The sequence below is a fragment of the Somniosus microcephalus genome, chromosome 3 (genome assembly GCF_052327205.1).
Source record: "Somniosus microcephalus isolate GS21.2 chromosome 3, FLI_Smic_1.0, whole genome shotgun sequence".
In the NCBI taxonomy this organism is placed as follows: Eukaryota; Metazoa; Chordata; class Chondrichthyes; order Squaliformes; family Somniosidae; genus Somniosus; species Somniosus microcephalus.
In genome coordinates, this window is record NC_140989.1 from 73,518,565 (window position 1) to 73,542,100 (window position 23,536).

The 23,536-nt window shown below is 46.0% G+C and overlaps 1 protein-coding gene across 6 annotated transcripts in view; it reads left to right on the forward strand.

Moving 5' to 3' along the window:
* The window catches only part of ush2a (Usher syndrome 2A (autosomal recessive, mild)), a 1,396,947-nt gene that overhangs the window by 188,542 nt on the left and 1,184,869 nt on the right, over positions 1-23,536 (forward strand). For all 6 annotated transcript variants that reach the window (XM_085981146.1, XM_085981156.1, XM_085981149.1 and 3 more), the window contains one exon: positions 7,861-8,082. In XM_085981146.1, coding sequence (XP_085837272.1) covers positions 7,861-8,082 — 222 coding nt within the window. The remainder of the gene's footprint in view (positions 1-7,860; positions 8,083-23,536) is intronic.

Here is a 23,536-nt window from a genome sequence, read left to right on the forward strand (position 1 = left end):
TTGCTCAGACAATGGACCACAGTTTGTGTGTGAAGAGTTCCGGAGGTTCTTAAAGAACAATGGTGTTAAGCATTACACATCTGCCCCATATCATCCAGCCACTAATGGATTGGCCGAGAGGTTTGTCCAAACATTCAAGAAGGCTATCAAGGCAATGTGTAATGAAGATATACCCCTACAACACAAGGTGGACAACTTCTTGTTTGCCTACCGGAATGCGACACATGCGGTTACCAACCAAACTCCAGCCATGATGTTCTTCAATCGAAGACTACGATGCCGCTTGGATTTGGTTAAGCCAAACGTCCGAAGAGATGTGGAGAACAGGCAGTTTCAGAATATGAATGAAAGGCCGACCAGGGGTTTTAAGATAGGTCAACCAGTTTTGGCCCGGGACTACCGCACTGAGAAATGGCAGCCAGGAACGATTTGTACACGACAAGGACCTCTCATGTATACCGTGGACGTTGGGGAGAGCATTGTAAGACGCCATGCTGACCAGATTCTAGAGTCACTGGAAAACGTCAACTCCACACCACGATCTGATACACCTGGTAGTGAAATCGACGTTCCAATTGCAGCTACCGCAGAACCGGTAATATTGGAAGCAGATGAACCAAACAACGACATTGATTCCGACTCAACATTGCCAGAAGAACCTGATACTCCAAAGACGTGTTATCCAGACAGAATTAGGAAGCCTCCTCAAAGACTGAACTTATAATTGCTTAAACTTAACCAATGTATCTAGCAACAGTAATTGTGATTGTAATTCGTTATCATTAGTTGTTAAATGAATGTTATGTACTGTTTATCTAAAAGGGGAGGAATTGTTGTGTATGCACCTTTAAGAGAATAACTGGTCTCAGACTGCAGTACCGGCAGTGACCACCCCTGTATAAAAGGCGCTAGAGAGCCTCTGTTGTTTAGATTCGTTTATGCCTTTCACCAGTAAAGTTCTGTTTGTTTTCTCTCCTGCTAGTCCGTGTCTCAATCATTCACGGACTTAACAGACTGCAGCGGTTCAAGTAGGTGGCTCACCACCACCTTCTCAAGGGCAACTAGTGATGGGCAATAAATGCTGGCCTTGCCAGCTATGCCCACATCCCATGAACGAAGGCATTCTCTGGGAGGCCCCATTTGGGTGCTTGATTTATCAACGGCTGACTTGGAGCAACAACTGTGGTTATGCTAGTGGCATACGCAGCCTCATTTCAATACTTAAATAACTTATAAAAGATCCCACGTCACATTTCACACATTCAGGTGAGGCTCCACTACAACACAAACCTCCCACATTAAAAATAGGATGCATGATGAGTCCCAGCACCCAGCACCTGGCATACTCAGAAATACTTCTTAAAGTGGTTTTTGTTGCTTTTGTTTCAGTTTTCATTTCCCCTCTTGCTGAATTTTGCTCTAGGAATTAGTTGGTTTTGCTAGATGACCCTCCATTTTGCATTTTGTTTATTTTTTCCCCATGGCAAATGTCTTATTATTCATGGTTGCTTCTGGCATTTAGGGCTCATGGGATTGGGGGTGATATATTAGCACGGATTGAGGATTGGTTAACGGACAGAAAACAGAGAGTAGGAATAAACGGGTAATTTTCAGGATGGTAGGGTGTAACTAGTGGTGTGCCGCAAGAATCAGTGCTTGGGCCTCAGCTCTTTACAATCTATATCAATGACTTAAATGAGGGAACCGAGTTTGCTGACGCTACAAAGCTAGGAGGGAAAGTAAGCTGTGAAGAGGATGCAAAGAGACTGCAAAGGGATAGAGACTGGTTAAGTGATTGGGCAAGAAGGTGGCAAATGGAGTATAATGTGGGGAAGTGTGAAATTATCCACTTTGGTAGGAAGAATGGAAAAGCAGAATTTTTTTTTAAATGTGAGAGACTGGTAAATGTTTGTACGCAGAGGGGTTTGGGGGTCCTTGTACACAACTCACAGAAAGTTAACATGCAGGTACAGCAAGCAATTAGGAAAGCAAATGGTTAGTCATTATTGCAAGGTGGATGGAGTATAAGAATAAGGAAGTCTTGCTGCAATTATATAGGGCTTTGGTGAGGCCACACCTGGAGTACTGTGTACAGTTTTGTTCTCCTTACCACAGGAAGGATATACTTGCCTTGGAGCGGATACAACAAAGCTTCACTAGATTGACTCCTGGGTTGAGAGGGCTGTCCTATGAGGAGAGATTGAGTAGAATGGGCCTATATTCCCTGGAGTTTAGAAGAATGAGAGGTGATCCTATTGAAACGTATAAAATTCTTAGAGGGCTTGACCGGGTAGATGCTGAGAGGCTGTTTCCCCTGGCTGGAGAGTTTAGAACTAGGGGTCATAGTCTCAGGAAAAGGGGTCGGCCATTTAGGACTGAGATGAGGAGAAATTTCTTCACTCAGAGGGTTGTGAATCTTTGGAATTCTCTACCCCAGAGGGCTGTGGATGCTCAGTCGTTGAATATATTCACGACTGAGATCGATAGCTTTTTTGGCACTAAGGGAATCAAAGGATATGGGGATAGGGCAGGGAAATGGAGTTGATGTAGACATTCAGCCATGATCTTATTGAATGGCGGAGCAGGCTTGAGAGGCTGTTTGGCCTATTCCTGTTCTTACTTCTTATGTTCTTATGTAAATCACGTTACTCAGAGAAGTGAGGATGGGTTGCCTTTAGCTGAAGTCAGCTCCCTGTGCTACAGTGGCATATTGCCCACAGAATTGCAGTCCCAGTGCATTTGTGCCAGGACTATGTTATCAGCCTCTGATTTGTTGTAATAGCCTGAGATAAAAAAATCTATAAGAATGTTATTTTCTGTCAGTCATAGAGCAGGAGCTTATGGTGATAATCTATTATTTGCAGTTTATGTATTGATAGTAGACAGGTTTAGTGTTCACCCAGGGCTGCTACCCCTTCCTGATTATTTTGTGTACAAGGTCATGTTTTGGTTCATAGGAAGCGTGGGATTGCCTGTGAACCAATGCAAATGGTCAATGTAGATACGCTAGGCACCTGTGTGCAAGGCTCATTGCTCCCCCCCGCCCTCCGAAAAATATTCATATTAGAAGGCCTTCCCCTAATTGTGCTAATAGAAATGCTCATTTCCTCCCTGATGGTTCCCCCAACGCATTCCGTTACATTCCTCCTTCTGCCCCTCCCCTGGCAGGTTCTCAATTGGCAATCAGTAGCCCTTCACTCAAAATTTCAGCCTTCGCCCTCCTTGATGCCCCTGGCACATCATGAGTGACATGCCTGTAGTGCCAGCAAGGTACGTTTTCTATACTTGTAAATGTTTCCATGTGAGCCAGGAGGAGCAGGAGTGCTTCTCATGGTCCCATAAGGAAACCTTGGGCCTTTCCTGTTATGGACTTCCCTTCCTCATCTGCTTCTCATCCACTGCCTCCACCCCCCCATCCCTCGCAATAACTTAGCTTTGTGCTGGGGACCGTTCCCTCGGGCCCATAGCAGCAGCTTCCTGCTGCCAGAAATCCTGCTCCCGCCTGTCTGCTGGTAGATCCGAATGGGAATCTGCCCTTGAACATGGTCATGAGGTCCAGGGGTTGGAAAAGGCCGAGTGTGATGCCAGCATGCCCTGTGAGTTTGTCATTCATCTTGCCCCTTCATGGTGCACTGGCGCCCCGAGTTAAAATTGGGGTTATAGTGTTACTTTTACATTGCAATGAAGCAGGGACTGCCCCAATTTAAATTTCACAACGCCCTGGGAGTTGGTCGGGGGTGGCGGGGGGTCCGATAGTGGACGGGAAACCCGGAAGTAAGTGCAGCACATCTGTCAGTGGCTTTTTAACTCAGCCATCTCATTATAATTTTACTTCCGGGTTTCCCGTCCAATCAACGGCAGTGGGCGTGATGTGGACCCGCATGACGCGATCTCAAATACAGTATTTAAAGGGATACTCCAAACATGCAAGTTGAAGGAGTTTGGAGTTGGGAAGAAAAGAGAAGCAGCTGGCAGAATGGATTCCAGACGGGCAAAGGCTGCACCTTGTTTCCTTGATGCCTCCCTGGATGTACTGCTGGGGACTGTGAGAAGTCGGAGAGAGCTACTGTTCCTTACCAACGGGAGGAAGGAGCCTGCAGCTGACACCAAAAAGACGTGGTTTGAGGTAGTAGAGGAGGTCAGTAGCAGGAACGTGGTGCCACACTCCTGGATTCAGTGCAGAAAGCGCTCTAATGACCAAAGCAGGTCAGGAAAGTTGAGTACAGTGGCACATTCACCGACATCCTTCTGTGTGCATCACCCCACCCTCTCTCTGCCTTCTCAAGCCTACTCCAGCACATCACTTCTCACACCCACTTAGCTTGCAGGTGCACCCATTCTTCTCTTTCTGTGCACTTCCTCACATCCCCATCTATCCATCCACCACTGCCACTCACACTCATCCTTATGCAATGCCATACCTCTCCCTCATGGTCAGCCTCACCAAATGCACTCCATCCATCGGATAAACACATGCCATTACACTCACTCGTACATCTCTTCTTTCCCTCCTTTCAGGAGATTAGAGCACAGAACACCAGGGAGAGGGAAAGAACCAGCGGGGGCCCTCCAAACATCTTGCAACTGACAAGCGCAGAAGAGGAGGCATTGGCGATCAGTAGAATTGCGACATCCTTGACCGTTGGAGATGGGGAGCTCCCAGTTATCTGGTGACACAATTAAATAAGAGCCACCCACATGTCATATGGCACTCAGTCATGTTGACTTTATTTCAACAACAAGTGAAATATGATCATCTTCATTATGGTAACTTGCAACATACTCTTATCTTGACAAGATTCATTCATGTCTTTTATTTCCGACAGGGCCTTCACATATACAGCAGCAGTCGGTGGAGGTTGCTGATGATGATTCCTCAGAGAAGCTGAGTCCTTCTGAGGGTGCACTGTCACACGACTCATGCTAACCATGAACCAGCTCAGATACTCACACTTTGGTGGGACCAGTAAGGCAGATAGTTGGGTTTGCACCTGGTGACTCACACTTCACAAGTGACCAAGCATATATGATGGAGACTGGGACAGTAGTGAAGAGTCTCCGTCAAAGGGCGCAGCACTCTCCAAGCTCTGCTCAGCTGGACACAGATGCCGTACCTTGGGGGCCGTCGATGAAGAGGAGAATAATTGAGCAGCAGCAGACAATGTACGATGTACTGTCAGGCCTTCAAAGTGGACTCGCCACGATTAAAGAGAGATTGGAGGAGTCCATCTCAAGCATTACATTGGTGGTGCCACAGGCCACTGAGATTATGTCTTCTTCCATGATAGAGCAACTGACGCCATGGACCATCATACGCTCCAATCAAATGAATCTATGCATGCCTTCAACACCACCGTGCAGACTCTGGATGCCAACATGTCTGCCTCCTTAAATAGGTTGACAGATACTTTAGCCTTGGCCTTACAGGGCTGCACTGCACCAAAGTTTTCTCCAGTACAGTGGTAGCAGTGAAGTGCGGCTGGCCCATGAGAGGGATGATGGTGAAAGGGGTCATGGAAGTGGGGACTCCACTCAAAGCGCTTCCACTTCTCACCCACAGCCCACCTATCAGTCAAAAGCCCACATTCTGCCTCATCTCCCAATGGCCAAGTCTGCCCCTGCACAGGTACAGGTGGAGCAGTCTTTGGCGGGACCCTCATGCGTTCCAAAACGCAGACGATGTCGGCCAAGAGCATCTCAGCAGTCAGAGCAGGGGTGTGAGCAGCCTGCCTCTACCTCTGCTGAAGTTACACAGGTTGCACCATGTAGGAGTAGCAGAAAAAGGAAGAGTAAAGCTTTGTCGTTGCACAAGGGTATGCATATGGGTGTCTGAGAAAATATTGTTTTGATAAATTTTTGTTTTTTATTTAGCTCACATAAATGTTATTCTTTTTCACCACTTTCCCGTCTTGTTCATTTTTGGGTGCTGGGTGGTAAGTGGCCTTCTAACTTGTTTAATGATGAATGTGAAGACATGAATAGATGGGAACGAATGCCACCACGTGACATGACATCCTGAACCTCCTTAGACACTGGTGTTTAGACATGTCAAGGAAACTGAGTCTCTGCCTGTCGACCCTGTTTTGTGGGTAGTGCCTCCTACGAGCTGCACCTCTCTGCTGGTCCCCTCTCTGCTGGTCGCTTCTCTGCTGATGCTCTCTCTACTGGTCTCATCCCTGCTGGTCAACTCTGCTGTGCAGCTACAGGTCTGTAAACAGCAGGCTGTTGTGGGTGCTGTTGCAGGTCATCTTGGTCCTCATCTGAGGTTTATTCTCAGGCAGCATAAGTGGCACCCATCCTGATGTGATAGAGCAAACCTCCAAAGTGTAGAAAGTAACCTCTAATTTGTACAAAGTAACCCCTCAGCAAAAGTACTGTGAACAAACCCTTTCCCACTAGCAGGTAAGAAAGTAGCTGTGACTACTGAGTATTTATTGGCATCTTTGCCTGAGATTGCTCCAGACCCATCAGTTGCCTCTGTGTACTTGCCTTAGTTTCACTGACGAGTTTCAGGAAACCCGTGGACCCAACGTTAAATTGAAAACAGTGTGTCAATATTGCTCTAATTGAGCATTTAGCATTTGGAAATTGACAAACCGCCTCTTCCATGGGTGTTGCACACACGCAGCATAACGCAGTCCAGTCAAATGCGGCACTTGGCGGGTTGGAGCCGGTTTCCTGACGCGCTCTCAAATTCGTCGGTTTTAACCCCCCCACCTGCACCCAAGCCCACGCGCCCTTCCACATTAAAATTCAGCCCTGTATTGCAGCAACACACTTAAGGTTGCCTGACTCTGAGACTGGATAAAGAAATTCAGGGGGTGATTTTAATCCAACCCATCCAGCTGGTGGGCAGTTAAAATCGCTCAGGTCACTCTCTGCCCTGGAGCTGTTGGGAGCTAACCTTCTGTGATTTTAACCGGCTGAATTGAGCAGGCTATGTACTGTACCCAATATCAGCAGGGCCCTTTTTAACATCTACATGACATCATCAGGACCCGGCTGCAATTTTAACTGGGCGGTCTGAGCGGGAAGCGACAGTGAGTTTCCTGCCAGGCCAACCCAGTGTGGCAGACGATTAGGGCCAGATAAGGAATACGCCTCTGGGCCTCATAAGGAAAGCTTAGGCCTCCTCTACCACTGACACGTGCCCCCCTGCCCCACCCCCACCCCCCACAGCCAATTGCGGAACCCCTGCAGGAAGGCTCCTGCACCTATTTCCACCACTTATCTGCTGTTGACGGGTGGCCTCTGGGGTCACCGGACTTTCCGGCACTTCCTGCTGACTTTCCAACTGGTACAGTAAAAAGTTAGCTAGCCGGAATTAAATGAGGCCTGGGAGTTAAAATACCCATGGCCTCATTTCTGGAGCAGCGGGTGAATTTCTAATTCAAACCGCTTCTTTGTAATGGTCTATTTATTCTTTAGTCATTTTTCCCATGTTTCGATGAAGCCACAACTGTTAGCGATGGTAGCAGCCTGTATTTGAACTATCATGTCATTTTCGTCCATGGATTTCTGTCAGTCGAGAATGAGTTTACATAGGTATTGTCAAGGCCATGAGAGTAATAGAGTGAAAACTGGCACAATTAAGAATGCAGCTGCAATGAAATCCTACTAGCCAATCAAAGAGCAGAAATTACAATGGCCTTGAAACAGTTGAAAGAAGTTTGTATTTGGACTTCTACGTCCGTGAGAAATGAATGAAGATAAACGATTAATAGGTACATGGAATTAATCCTATAAACTAGGGACCCCAAGTAAATGTTTATTTATCTGCAGTGGAAACTGTTTTTATTCAGTTCAGATGTGAACTAATAATTTTTTTCTTTCCTTTCAAATTCATTTATTTTTAACCAGCAACATTCCGTACTCACGTGGAAATGTGACGTTTAGTATATTGACTCCTGAACCAAATAGGCGTCCTGGGTACAATGACTTTTATAATACTCCAGCTCTTCAAAAATTTGTCAAGGCTACTCATATAAGAATTCACCTGAGAGGCCAATACCATACCAGACAAACGGCAGTGAACTTCAGGCACAGATATTATGGAGTGGATGAAATCACTATAAGTGGAAGGTAAGGTTTGATTAAGTATTTAAGAAATATCATTTAAATGCTTGCCATTAATATTCAAGCTAACCAGGCAGATGTTTTCTGTTTAAAATGACCAGTGGAGGACATTTCCCAATTTATCATGACTGGTTGAGTAACATTTACCTTCCAGTTGAAATATTCTTCTACTTTTATACATCTTCAGATTATATTTATATTAAAGTTATCATTTAAAATATGTACTGGTCAGTTCCATAACATATTTCAATTATAATGAGATACAGATTTATTTTTATTTGATCTTTTTGGCTATCAAAAGCCCTCTTTTGTGATTGTGGAGTTTTCCCTTTGCTTTCATTGGGTGGTCTTGTATTAATCATTTTATTATTCTTGATACAGTGTGAAACGAAAAATAAATTACAGGGCTTGGAAGTACCTGTCATATATAGCTGAAATATGTAACAGTTGCACTACATATGAATGTCAATGCAACACAAATATTCATGCAGTAAGGTGCATTCAGAACCCTTTACACTAGGTGGAATATTATCAAGTCCACTTCATTATTACTGATCATTATTATCAAGGACAAAAATATAGATAAGCAGATTTTAACTCACATACCAATGTCATTATCTCTTGTTATATACATCACTTCTGTGAATGTACTGGAAGTGATTGAAAACCGAGCTAGCTTACTGAAAGGGTTATCTTCCACAGGTCTCAGCAGCACAGTGTAGATTGTTCATGGTTGAGAAAGCCTTATGATGGCATTTACTTGAAAACATAACCCCTCCAGCAGATATGTTATCTAATTACTGTGTACAGAAGGTTTACAGAGCTACTATATTTCAGTTGCCTTTAAGCAGTCCATAAAACAAATAAACAGATGCATATATTAACATGTTTTGTAAGTACGTACAGTAGACAATCTTTTACCAAACATCTTTGCCATTTAGTATTGAAAAGTGGCAAGAAATGACATGGTATTATAACACAAAAAGACAAGGGGGGAGTATACTACATTTCCCACCTACTCCAGAAGAATCCTTAAGCTGCCCCTGCAGATCTATTGCAAAGGGGACTGCTATAAAACCTTCCAAAAGAAAGAATTCAGGTCCGGATCTCTATCAGCTTCACGATCCTGGTCTGGACCTTGGATGGGCTGTGCAACTGCCATTTGGACTGTTGGGTTCCAGTGCTGACCATATGCTAGGTCCCTAACTAGGTTCAAGGCACCAGAACTCTGATGATCAGAGTCCCCACATCCAGTCCTCCCCTCCTTTATGTCAATGGCCTTATAAAGGGCAGGAGGAGGCGCTGTTCCTACACGGCCATCCTGGAAACCTCAGCGCTAAGTCGGGTCCCAGTCTAATTTTTGGCCGTTTCAGCAGTCTGATGTCAAGTTGTGTTGGAGTTCACTGGAATTACTGAATTTTCTGGCCCACTTTCTACTTATGGGGTTGTTTCTCAGCAGTTTAAGCCTCAGTATGATAAATAAAAATGCATTATTAATTATGTTTAATTTGTTTGCTTATTTTACAACTTCAAAAAGGCAACTACAGATGTTCAGTTTTCAGGATTGTAAAAACTCAGAGGTATATTTTCTGCCCGATATTCAATGGAACAATCACAAAGAAATGCACTATAAAGTGTGGAAAACTGGTTTGAAAAAAAGAGTAATGGCCATTTACACTATTCAGAATTTTCTGTCCATTCTAGAAACTGTGTGCTGTCATTAATAAAAAGAAGAATGTGCTTGTTAATGGCTATAAGTCCTTGTTGATTACCTGTCACAAGAAAATGCTACAGTTTACTGCTGAATGAAATATAAACAAGTAAGAAAATTTGTGTTCACAAACAGAGATTGAGTTATAGCAGTGAAAAAAGGTGAAATTTGGAAATATTAGTACAACAATGATAGGTTTTGGGCAAGTGTGTACTGGGGTAGGTTTGAAACTTGTAATCACAGAAATCACAGAAACCCCACAGTGCAGATAGAGGCCATTTCGGCCCATCGAGCCTGCACCGACACATATCCCACTGTTTTTAAAATATTTATGTTTATAGAGCACTAACAAAAGTGTTACTGATATTATCTTTATTGTTTTCTTGAAAGTTGATTGATATTGATTTTGTTAAACCTCAAAGAAAGGGGGATGTAATGATCAATAACATGTCATTCTATAGTGGACACTAGGTGGAGCCGTAGAGCTGTATATAGCTGTATGTATATAAGACTACACTACCCATGAGGCACTAGGCTACCCACAAGGCAACAGTCAAGATGGCAGCCTGCACACAGGAGCACACATGCTGCATCTCTACAGATACTGTACCAGTCCACATGTGCTCAATAAAGTAACTAGCAAAAGCTAGCTGTGTTCATAATAAGAATGTCTATTTATTAATGAACATAAGAGAAACTCACCCGATATCCCAGATCACTGGGCTATTTTAACTTCCGGACCTCATTAGAATCACACAGGCAAGTTTGCTATCCAATTCACTGATCCGCCAGGAAAAACGCCCACTTTCAGAGTGCAATTTCTGGTAGGTCAGCCTATCTAAAGTGGCAAAGCATCTTTTAAAGTGAGGTTGCATTGCCTTTTGCCTGATTTTGCTATGGAGTGCTTCAAGAAGAAAGAGCTTCAAGACAAGTCACAGGCAACTCCACAGGTTCTCTGAAACCTGCCTGGAAGGCATGTTGGGAGAGGCCAGGGCAAGCATGGAACTTCCCTTTCCAGCCAGTGGGAAGAGGATCCAAAAACACCATGTGTGCCAGGCATGGAGAGAGATTGCTGAGATTGTCAGCTCAAGAAACATCACCCCCAGTACCTGGATCCAGTGCCGGAAGTATTTCAATGACATTTCAAGAATAGCATGGGTGAGTACAGCTCTTTGTTTCTCCATCTCTGGCAATAACACATAACAACGCCCCGCTCCCTGCGTTTGCAACCATCTTCAGCCTGAAGTGCCGAGTGGATGATCCATATCGGCCTTACTACCGAGGTCCCCACCATCTCAGAAGCCAGTCTTCAGCCAATTCGATTCACTCCACGTGATATCAAGAAATGGCTGAGCGCACTGGATACAGCAAAGGCTATGGGCCCCGATAACATCCTAGCTATTGTGCTGAAGACTTGTGCTCCAGAACTAGCCACACCTCTAGCCAAGCTGTTCCAGTACAACTACAACACTGGCATCTATCCGACAACGTGGAAAACTGCCCAGGTATGTCCTGTCCACAAAAAGCAGGACAAATCCAATCTGGCCAATTACCGCCCCATCAGTCTACTCTCAAACATCAGCAAAGTGATGGAAGGTGTCATTGACAGTGCTATCAAGCGACACTTACTAATAACCTGCTCACTGATGCCCAGTTTGGGTTCCGCCAAGACCACTCGGCTCCCGACTTCACTACAGCCTTGGTCCAAACATGGACAAAGGAGCTGAATTCCAGAGGTGAAGTGAGAGTGACTGCCCTTGACATCAAGGCAGCATTTGACCGAGTCTGGCATGAAGGAGCCCTAGTAAAACTGAAGTCAATGGGAATTGGGGGGAAAACTCTCCACTGGCTGAAGTCATACCTAGCATAAAGGAAGGTGGTTGTGGTGATTGAAGGTCAATCATCACAGCCCCAGGACATCACCGCAGAAGTTGCTCAGGGTAGTGCCCTAGGCCCAACAATCTTCAGCTGCTTCATTAATGAACTTCCCTCCAACATAAGGTCAGAAATGGGGATGTTCGCTGATAACTGCACAGTGTTCAGTGCCATTCACAACTCCTCAGATAATGAAGCAGTCCATGCCCATATGCAACAAGACCTGAACGATGTTCAGGCTTGGGCCGATAAGTGGCAGGTAACATTCGCACCACAGAAGTGCCAGGCAATGATTGTCTCCAACAAGCGAGAGTCTAACCACTGCCCCTTGACATTCAATGGCATTACCATTGCCGAATCCCCCACCATCAACATCCTGGTGGTCACCATTGACCAGAAACTTAACTGGACCAGCCACATAAATACTGTGGCAACAAGAGCAGGTCAGAGGCTAGGTATTCTGCGGCGAGTGTCTCACCTCCTGACTCCCCAAAGCCTTTCTACCATCTACAAGGCAAAAGTAAGGAGTGTGATGGAATACTCTCCACTTGCCTGGATGAGTGCAGCTCCAACAACACTCAAGAAGCTCGACACCATCCAGGACAAAGCAGCCCGCTTGATTGGCACCCCATCTACCACCTTAAAGATTCAGTCCCTCCAACATCAGTGTACCGTGGCTGCAGTGTGTACCATCTACAATATGCACTGCAGCAACTCACCAAGGCTTCTTCGGCAGCCCCTCCCAAACCTGCGATCTCTTCCACCTAGAAGGACAAGGGCAACAGGCGCATGAGAACACCACTACCTCCAAGTTCCCCTCCAAGTCACACACCATCCTGACTTAGTATATATATATCGCCGATCCTTCATCATCACTGGGTCAAAATCCTGGAACTCCCTCCCTAACAGCACTGTGGGAGTACCTTCATCACACAGACTACAGCAGTTCAAGAAGGCGGCTCACCACCACCTTTTCAAGGGCAATTAGGGATGGGCAATAAATGCTGGCGCCCACATCCTATAAACGAATTTAAAAAAAAACAGTTTCGCTCCTCTCTTCTCTATCCTACCCTATCTTATTTGTTCCCATAGTACCTGCCTCTTCTCCAGTCCTCTGAGGAGATGGTTAAGTTGGTAAATGTCTCATCCATACCTCTTCCATCCATGCTTTTTGGACAATGACTTTGTTTGGAATTTACCCTTCAGTACAAAAAAATGGTTATTTTCCTCTGCGTATGAATGCAATACACAGAGGGCTCAATGAAAATATTTAAATTGTGCGACCCTGCCAAATGCGGCAGGGTTGGGTGACAACTCTAGATGTGTGGGAGTGTGGATAGCCTGGCTGGTTTTCCACCCACAGGGAATCTCTGCTTCAGTTTTTGATCTTGGCTGTGCCGTCTAGAGGAGATAGCTGCTGTATACTTTGCAAGTGTCCTGGTTTGTCCTGGAGGACTGTGAATCACTGTGCTGATTGTACTGCTGTGCCGGCTCCCAACTCTGATGCTGCAGGCAAATTTCCTGAAATTGTCAGTTAGCCAGCAACATCGAGATTTGAAAGTCTGCATATGCGATCCAGGTTCCTACCGGATAGCTTGTAAGGTGTAGTGAGGAAGTGCCGGTTTCTCAAAGGACATTAGAGAAAATCATTAGTCGAGTCACTGCACATCACTTCCACTTGCTACAAGAATGGAAATTGTCGTATGGTCGGCCCGAGGCATACTGAGAAGGATATTGTGCTCTACTTACTAAACTTTTTGCTGTACTTCATATTCCTGTGTTAGCTATTTGTCAGTGCAGCTCTTAGCAGTAAGAAAATATAAGCTAAAGATAGAAGGCTGTGATTATATAGCATTTCTGATCATTTTAACAACAAAATAGGAGAATACTACTGACTGTCTTAGAATTAGCATTTGTACGTTTGCATTTGTTTGTCTTTAATATAAGAACATAAACACAACAGGCTGCAAATTCTGCCGGCCAGTTACAGTTGGAAGTACAGTCTGGCAGGACCAAAGCCTGCAGTTGTGACTTGCCGATGATACTGTACCAGATTCTGGGGACAGGATTATTTGAATATTTGGAATGGCCACCTGCACCTGCAGCAGCAAAACAGAAGTACTCATTCTACTGAATGGCTGGATCTCAGAGCAGCGCTATGTTGCTCTGAGAGGAGAGCCCAAATTGGGCTGAAAAAACTTAGGATTATGATTTTTTTAATTTTCTTTACGCAACAGATTGGAAGCTTGCCTAAGGTACTTGAAGGGGAGAAAATTGTAGGGCTATGGGGAAAGAGCAGGGGAGTGGGACTAATTGAATAGCTCCTTCAAAGAACCGGCTGAGGCACAATGTGTCAAATGGCCTCCTTCTGTGCTGTGTTTTTATGGCCCCGATATTAACTCATAGACGAGTTGGGAGTAGGGGGGTCCGATAGCGCGTTTTGAAACCCGGAAGTAAGTTCAGCACATCTGTCAGTGGCTTTTCAACTCATCAGCTCATTATCATTTTACTTCTGGGTTTGGCGGCCAATGCGCTGCAGCGGGCGTGATGAGGACCCACATGACACGATCTCAACTCAAGTATTTAAAGGACAAATCCGAAGATGGAATTTGGAGGAGTTTGGAGTTGCGACAATGTCGTTTTGCATAGATAGAGTGGCCAACTCCGTGGAACATCAAATGTGGCAGTCAAATAAGTCCATGATGCACGCCTTGACCATGACCGTGCAGACTTTGGATGCCAACATATTTGCCCCCTTAAATAGGGTGACAGATATGTGGCTAACAAGAGAAGTTAAAGATAGTATTAGATCAAAGGAACAGGCTTATAATGTTGACAAAAAGAGTAGTAAGCCTAAGGATTGGGAGGATTTTAGAATTCAGCAAACAGAGAGTAGGAATAAATTGGTCATTTTCGGGTTGGCAGGCTGTAACTAGTGGGGTACCGCAAGGATCAGTGCTTGAGCCTCAGCTATTCACAATCTATATCAATGATTTGGATGAGGGGACCAAATGTAATATATCCAAGTTTGCTGATGATACAAAGCTGGGTGGGAATGTAATTTGTGAGGAGGATGCAAAGAGACTTCAAGGGGATATAGACAAGCTAAGTGAGAGGGCAAGAACATGGCAAATGGAATATAATGTGGAGAAATGTGAAGTTATCCACTTTGGTAGGAAAATTAGAAAAGCAGAATATTTTTTAACTGGTGAGAGATTGGGAAATGTTGGTGTTCAGAGGGACCTGGGTGTCCTTGTACACGAATCACTGAAAGTTAACATGCAGGTACAGCAAGCAATTAGGAACGCAAATGGTATGTTGGCCTTTATTACAAGAGGATCTGAGTATAAGAGTAAAGACATCTTACTGCAATTATATAGGGCCCTGGTGAGACCACACCTGGAGTATTGTGTACAGTTTTGGTCTCCTTACCTCAGGAAGGAACTATTTGTCATAGAGGCAGTGCAACAAAGGTTCACCAGACTGATTCCTGGGATGGGGGGATTGTCCTATGAGGAGAGATTGAGTAGACTAGGCCTATATTCTCTGGAGTTTAGAAGAATGAGAGGTGATCTCATTGAAACATACAAAATTCTTACAGGACTTGACAGGGTAGATGCAGGGAGGATGTTTCCCCTGGCTGGGGAGTCTAGAACCAAGGCTCACAGTCTCAGAATAAGGGGTCGGCCATTTAGGACTGAGATGAAGAGAAATTTCTTCACTCAGAGGGTGGTGAATCTTTGGAATTCTCTACCACAGAGGGATGTGGAGGCTCAATCGTTGAGTATATTCAAGACAGAGATCGATAGATTTTTGAAGATTAATGGAATCAAGGGATATGGGGATAGTGCAGGAAAGTGGAGTTGAGGTAGAAGATCAACCATGATCTTATTGAATGGCGCAGCAGGCTTGAGGGGCCAAATGGCCTACTCCTGCTCCTATTTCTTATGTTCTTATATTCTTATATCTTAGCCTTGGCCTTACAGTGCTGCATTGATCTGCACCAAAGTGCTCTCCAGCAGAGCGGTAGCTGTGAAATCCGGCTGGCCCATGGGAGGGATGATGGCGAAAGAGGACATGGAAGTGGGTATCCACTCAAAGCGCTTCCACTTCCCGCCCGTTGCCCCCGTCTTAGTCAGTACCCAGTACTTGTGTCCCAATGGACGAGTCTGCCCCTGCACAGGTGCAGGTGAAGCAGTTTTTGGTGGGGGCTACATGGGTTCCAAAACCCAGCGGACGTGGGCCAAGAGCATCTCAGCAGTCAGGGCAGGGATCTGAACAGCCTACCTCTACCTCTGCTGAAGCCACAGGGGTTGCACCACGTTGGAGTAGTAAGAAAAGGAAGAGTAAAACTTTGTAGTTGCACAAGGGTGTTCACATGAGTGTATGAGAAAATGTTATGTTGTTCAGTTTCTGTTCTTTAGTTCAATCACGTAAATTTTACTCTTTTGCACCACTTTCACATTTTGCCCATTCTTGGTTGCTGGCTGGCAAGTCGCCTTTTAATTTATTTGATGATGAATGGGAAGACATGAATTGACAGGACCAATGAGGGGATGTGCAAGTGGTGGTTGGTTGTTTGCAGCACTGCTTTGCAACAGGGCGGGAAGAGTGGCCATTGCATGTGCTTCTGACATCGGTCAGCTGGAACAACCTAAGTGAACCTTGCATTAATAAGGGCATCCCTGGCATCAAACTGAGCAGCTGTTGCTGCATTGCCGTCATCACCTTCCTCCTCCTCTTCCTCCTCGGAATCGTCCGAAGAGGATCTGAGCTCTGCGCTTTGTTCCTCCTGCAGGTCCAAACTTCGCCAGTGGCTTGTTCAATCACTCATCTTGTGGTCATATGGCATACATTGTAGCGCAGTTGGGCTTCATTGTTCAGGTTGCTGATGGGTGTCATCAGCCAAGTTTGAAGTGGGTATCCCTTGTCTCCGAGCATCCACCCCTTAAGTGTATTTCCAAGTGCGAAGACGTCAGGAAGCACACGACGAAAGCATCCTGGCAGCTCCCCGGGAATCTTGGGCACACCTGCAGATTTATCTTTCTGTGATTGCACATCAGCTGCACATTGATGGAGTGGAAGCCCTCGTGGTTCACGAATACTTCTGGTTGATTTGGGGGTGCCCGGATTGCCATGTGTGTGCAGTTGAGGTGGGAAGCCAGCCAGAGACGCAATCCTGAGTGCCCGCTAATTCTGACTGGCACATCACAGGCGAAGTTCACATAATTGCCGTCCCGGCAAACAACCCATCAGTTACCTGTCTTATGCATTTGTGGGCTGCCGACTGGGAGATCCTGGATATGCCTCCAGCAGAGCCCTGGAAGGATCCAGTGGCAAAATATTTGTTGGCAGTTGTCACTTTGACAGCAATTGGTAACACGTGGCCATCAGTTCCAGCAAGCAGCAGGTCTTCTTCTAGCAGGCTTCAGATGTCTGCCATCACCTGACTTGACAACCTGAGTCTCCTGAAGTACTGCTGTTCCATCCTTCTCCCTGGCAACTGTCTGAAACTGAGCAGACTGTTCACAACCTTGCTGTTGTGTTTGTCCCCGAGATGAGCTCCCGGCCACATATCCGCTCCATCACCAAGACTGTCTACTACCACCGCTGTAACATTGCCCGACTCCACCCCTGTCTCAGCTCATCCACTGCTGAAGCCCTCATCTATGCCTTTGTTACCTCTAGACTTGACTATTTCAATACTCTCCTGGTCGGCATCCCATCTTCCGCCCTACATAAACTCGTGCTCATCCAAAACTCTGTTGTCCGCATCTTAACTCGCACCAAGTCCCATTCAACCATTACCCCAATGCTTGCAGACCTACATTGTCCAGCAACGCCTCTATTTTAAAATGGTCATCCTTGTTAAGTCCGTGAATGATTTAGACACGGACTAGCAGGAGTGAAAACAAACATGTTTACTGGTGGAAGTCCATAACGAATCTAAACAACAGAGGCTCTCTAGCGCCTTTATACAGGGGTGGTCACTGCCGGTACTGCAGTCTGAGACCAGTTATTCTCTTAAAGGTACATACACAACAATTCCTCCCCTTTTAGATAAACAGTACATAACATTCATTTAACAACTAATGATAACGAATTACAATCACAATTACTGTTGCTAGATACATTGGTTAAGTTTAAGCAATTATAAGTTCAGTCTTTGAGGAGGCTTCCTAATTCTGTCTGGATAACGCCTCTTTGGAGTATCAGGTTCTTCTGGCAATGTTGAGTCGGAATCAATGTCGTTGTTTGGTTCATCTGCTTCCAATATTACCGGTTCTGCGGTAGCTGCAATTGGAACGTCGATTTCATTACCAGGTGTATCAGATCGTGGTGTGGAGTTGACGTTTTCCAGTGACTCTAGAATCTGGTCAGCATGGCGTCTTACAATGCTCTCCCCAACGTCCACGGTATACATGAGAGGTCCTTGTCGTGTACAAATCGTTCCTGGCTGCCATTTCTCAGTGCGGTAGTCCCGGGCCAAAACTGGTTGACCTATCTTAAAACTCCTGGTCGGCCTTTCATTCATATTCTGAAACTGCCTGTTCTCCACATCTCTTCGGACGTTTGGCTTAACCAAATCCAAGCGGCATCGTAGTCTTCGATTGAAGAACATCATGGCTGGAGTTTGGTTGGTAACCGCATGTGTCACATTCCGGTAGGCAAACAAGAAGTTGTCCACCTTGTGTTGTAGGGGTATATCTTCATTACACATTGCCTTGATAGCCTTCTTGAATGTTTGGACAAACCTCTCAGCCAATCCATTAGTGGCTGGATGATATGGGGCAGATGTGTAATGCTTAACACCATTGTTCTTTAAGAACCTCCGGAACTCTTCAGACACAAACTGTGGTCCATTGTCTGAGCAAATCTGTTCAGGCAGCCCATTCCTGGCGAATATGTTTCGTAAAACTGCGATAGTTTTTTCCGTGGTGGTTGAGGACATTTTTATTACCTCTGGCCACTTTGAATGTGCATCCACCGCAATTAAAAACATCGAGTCAATGAAGCGACCAGCAAAATCAATGTGCACCCTTTGCCATGGAGATGAGGGCCACTCCCATGGATGCAGAGGAGCTTGTGGTGGGGCGTTTTGGACCTTCTGGCATCCTGCACAGCTCTTGGTCATCTCTCCGATTTCTCTATCGATTCCCGGCCACCACACAAACGCTCTGGCTAAGCTCTTCATTTTTACCCCACCCAGATGACCCACATGAAGCTCATTGAGCACTCTATCCATCAACTTAGGTGGAATTACGACTCTGGATCCACACATCAAGGTTCCTCTGCACACTGACAGCTGTTCTCTTCTTGACGAAAATGCTGGCAGCAGTGGTTCGCCATGTGCTGGCCATCCCTTCACCGTTAAATCATAGACCCGTGATAGTGTCGGGTCATTCCGTGTTTCCTTTTCTATGTTTGCATTCGTCACAGGGAGACATTCGACTATGGTCGAGTGGAATAATTCCATTGGATCCACTGCAAGGTCTTCTTCTTCCACCGTCGGCAACGGTAGACGTGACAATCCATCAGCATTTCCATGCTGTTTAGTTCCCCTGTACTCGATGTCATATTGGTGTGCCCCTAGGAAAAGGGACCATCTCTGCAGCCGTTGTGCTGTCATTATCGGTACGCCCTTCTGAGGGTTGAAAATGGAGACAAGAGGTTGATGATCGGTTAGTAGAGTAAATTTTTGACCGTGCAGATAGTGATTGAACTTCTTCACCCCCCACACTAGGCTGAGGGCCTCTCTGTCAATCTGGGCGTAGTTACGCTCGGCAGAAGTTAACGAGCGTGACGCAAAAGCTATCGGCCTCTCCAAACCATCAAGGAATTTATGTGACAGTACCGCCCCAATGCAATAGGGAGACGCATCACACGCCAGCCTGATTGGCAGTGCTGGGTTGTAGTGAGCCAATACTTCCTTCGAAGTGATTAAGTCCTTACTCTTCTGAAAAGCACGTTTACAATCATCGCTCCATTTCCATGCTACCCCCGTTCGTAGCAGGGCGTTCAGTGGATGCAGAATTGTCGACAAATTTGGCAAAACCTTATGACAGTAATTCACCAACCCGAGGAATGACCTCAGTTGCGACACATTTTCAGGCGCTGGGGCCTTAACAACCACTTCAATTTTGTCAGGAGACTTATGTAACCCCTCTTCATCAATCACGTGGCCACAATACGATATCTGTCTCTTAAAAAATTCGCACTTGGGGCGGTTGGCTCGCAGCCCATGTTCCCGTAGTCTAGTGAGCACCTGTTCTAGGTTGTTAAGGTGTTCACTGTCATCTTCACCTGTTACAAGGATGTCGTCCAAGTAACACTGAGTCCCCGGAATCCCTTGCAGGACTTGTTCCATCGCTCTTTGCCATATCGCCGGAGCCGATGCTACTCCGAATACCAATCGATGGTACTGGTAAAGACCTTTGTGAGTGTTTATCGTGAGATACTTCCTAGAGGACTCTTCAACCTCCATCTGCAAATATGCTTGTGCTAGGTCAATTTTTGTAAAACGCTTCCCTCCAGACAGTGAGGCGAAGATGTCTTCTATCCTTGGAAGAGGATATTGTACTGTGTGAAGGACAGGGTTCACCGTCACCTTGAAATCCCCACAGATGCGAATCTTCCTTGGCTCTCCGGACTTATTGCTTAACGTTTTCTTCATGACAGGAACGATGGGTGTCGCCCACTCGCTCCAGTCGACCTTAGACAACACGCCCGCCTTCTCCAGATTCTCCAGCTCTGCCTCGACGGCTGGACGAATTGCATATGGTACCGGTCTCGCTTTGAAAAACTTGGGAATTGCATTCTCTTCTATTTTTAACGAGGCGGTTACGCCTTTAAGCGTGCCCAGTTCTTGTTGAAATACCTCTTTGGCGTTAGCTAAGATTGTTGACAATCGTCCAGGAGTGACGTCTTCATCTTTTTTACCGTCCACCGTCATTGCATGAATGGAATGCCAATCTAAGTTTATCTTCCTGATCCATTCCCGTCCCAGTAATGGTGGTCCACCATTTGGCAGTATGTAGAGATACAATTTCCGTATTTTCTTGCCATTGTATTCGACAGGCACCCTTATTTTTCCTCTGGGGTATACTTTTTGCCCCGTATACGTCGTCAAGACGATGGATGTCTCTCTCAAGGGTATGTGTGAAAATAGCCGCTCATAGTCTCGTCGATTCATGACGGTTAGCGCTGATCCTGTATCCAATTCCATTTTAACTTGGGACCCTGCTATCGTGAGGGTGACCCAAATGGTTCGGTGATCCTCTTTTGCGATTACATTGTGAAGTTTGAGACAGCTTAATCTCCTGTTCTCGGATTCACTATCGCTCATCTGGTCTTCGGAACTACTGTCCGTCATCTTTTGTACTTTCTTGTACGGTTCCTTAGTAGCCTTTTTGTTGTCGCTGGTCTTCTTCCCAGACCTACAAACTCGTGCAATGTGTCCAATCTTCCCGCATTGTCTGCATATTTTGTCTTTGGACCAACAGTCCTTCTGGTCATGGTTAGTTCTGCCGCAGCGATAACATTTTGCAAATCCCCGTGTCATTTCGTGGGTGCCGTATTCCTGTGGTTTTTGTTGAATTTCTGCAGCTCCCCTGGCTGCTGCTTCATACGATACTGCCACGCTGAAAGCCTTATCTAGCGTCAGCTCTTTTTCTGCGAGTAACTTCTTCTGTGTTCCTTTACTTAGGAGTCCACAGACAAATTTGTCCCGTAGGGTATCTGCCAGTCCTGCTCCGAACTGGCAGTGCTTTGATAGCTTGCATAGTTCCGTAAGATACTCAGCATTGCTCTCATCTTTGTGCTAAGTTCTCCTGTGGAATTTAAATCTTTCTGCTATCAACAGCGGTGCAGGGTTTAAGTGCTCCTGTAGAACAGCAACAATTTCGTTAAAACTCTTCGCCTTCGGTTTGGCTGGAGTAATCAGATCCCGCAATAGGCCGTACGTTCTAGCGCCCATTACGTTTAGCAATATTGATGCCTTTTTCCCCTCCGCTATTTCATTTGCCTCGAAATATACCTTGACTCTTTCCACATACGTGGTCCAGTCCTCTGATGTATTATCAAAAGCAGTGATACAGCCAGTCTTCGGCATCTTGCAAATCTAAAATGGCGCCTCCCGTGCTTTGCCTTCTTCCCCGATTTAACAAAATGGCGCCTCCCGTGCTTTGTCTTCTTCCCCGCTGTTGTTAGCGCTGCTTTCCACGGTTTCCTGCGCATTAAATATTAATTTGTTTTCTTTTATTATCTTCCCGTCGTGGAGCGGACCCTCTGGGACACTTCCCTCCCTCTTCTGAGGTCCGAACGCTGCCCAGCTTCGAAACACCAGCCGCGCCCTGTATGCTCCACCCTCTCTCTCTCTCCTTGCTTCCCGACTCGCTACCCGGCCCCGTTGCAGCCCAGGAAGGATCAGAGCACTACCTGCCACCAGCCCGATTAGCTGGGAAACCACGGACCGAGGAACCCAGCCTGGCTCTGGAAAGTCGCTCCTGCAAAGCCTTGAACCTGATGATTGACGGTCGACGCCCATTTCTCGAGTTTCAATGGCCTCTTTTTTTTTTCTGGCTCCGACCTTCAACAACGTCGTCGGAGCTGCTGCTGAGTTGCAGGTAAGTTCATTTCTTTACTCGTCGCCAATGTTAAGTCCGTGAATGACTTAGACACGGACTAGCAGGAGTGAAAACAAACAGATGTTTACTGGTGGAAGTCCATAACGAATCTAAACAACAGAGGCTCTCTAGCGCCTTTTATACAGGGGTGGTCACTGCCGGTACTGCAGTCTGAGACCAGTTATTCTCTTAAAGGTACATACACAACAATCCTTATTTTCAAATCCCTCCATGGCCTTGCCCCTCCCTATCTCTGTAACCTCCTCCAGCCCTACAAGCCTTCGAGATCTCTGTGTCCTCCAATTCTGGCATCTTGTACATCCCTGATTTTAACCGCTCCACCATTGGCGGCTGTGCTTTCAGCTACGTAGGCCCTAAACTCTGGAATTCCCTCTCTGCACCTCTCCATCTCTATCTCTCTCACAGCCTTTAAGATGCTCCTTAAAACCTACCTCTGTCCTGATAGCTCCTTCTGTGGCACGGTGTCAAGTTTTTGTGATAACTCTCTTCTTAAGCGCTTTGGGATGTTTTGCTACGTTAAATGCAGGTTATTCTTGTTGTTGTTCAGACATGTCAAGGAAACTCAGCCTCTGCCTGCACTCCTCTGCTGCTCCTCTCTCTGCTGCTCCCTTCTCTGCTGTCCAGCTTCAGGTCTCGCAAGATCAGGCTGCTGCTCTTGGTGCTGGTGCTGGTCATATTGTTCCTCGTCCGAGGTCCAATCTAAGGCAGCTAAAATGCCACCAATCCTGATGTGATTCAGTAAACCTCCAAAGTGTAGAAAGTAAACTGAACTGTGAGAAAAGACTGGATAAACTTGGACAGTCTGCCTTGAAGGGAGGCATCTGAGCAGTGATCTTAAGAAAGTTAATGGTATGAAAAACATTAATCAGCAAAACTACTTTAAACTACATTGTGACTCCAGGACAAGCGAACATAGGTTCAAGTTGGTAAATGGTAAAATTAGGATGTTGAGTAGCACTCCCTCCACTTTTGCCGGGCGCTAACAGCAACTGCTGGAGCAGCATTGCCTGGCGGGTCGGGGGGGCACCAATTAAAAGCATCGGCTGTCAGGTAGGCCGACCTTTGATTAGCGCCCCGGATACGGCCTTTTGCCACTTTTGGTGCCACTGATGGGGCAGCCCTGCACTCTATTGGATGCTTGGGGCTGCTCGTCGGGGCCTACGGGTGCCATTGCCCACCCATCCCCAGCCTTACCTGATGCTGGAGTAACCATTGGCCCCTTCCCTTT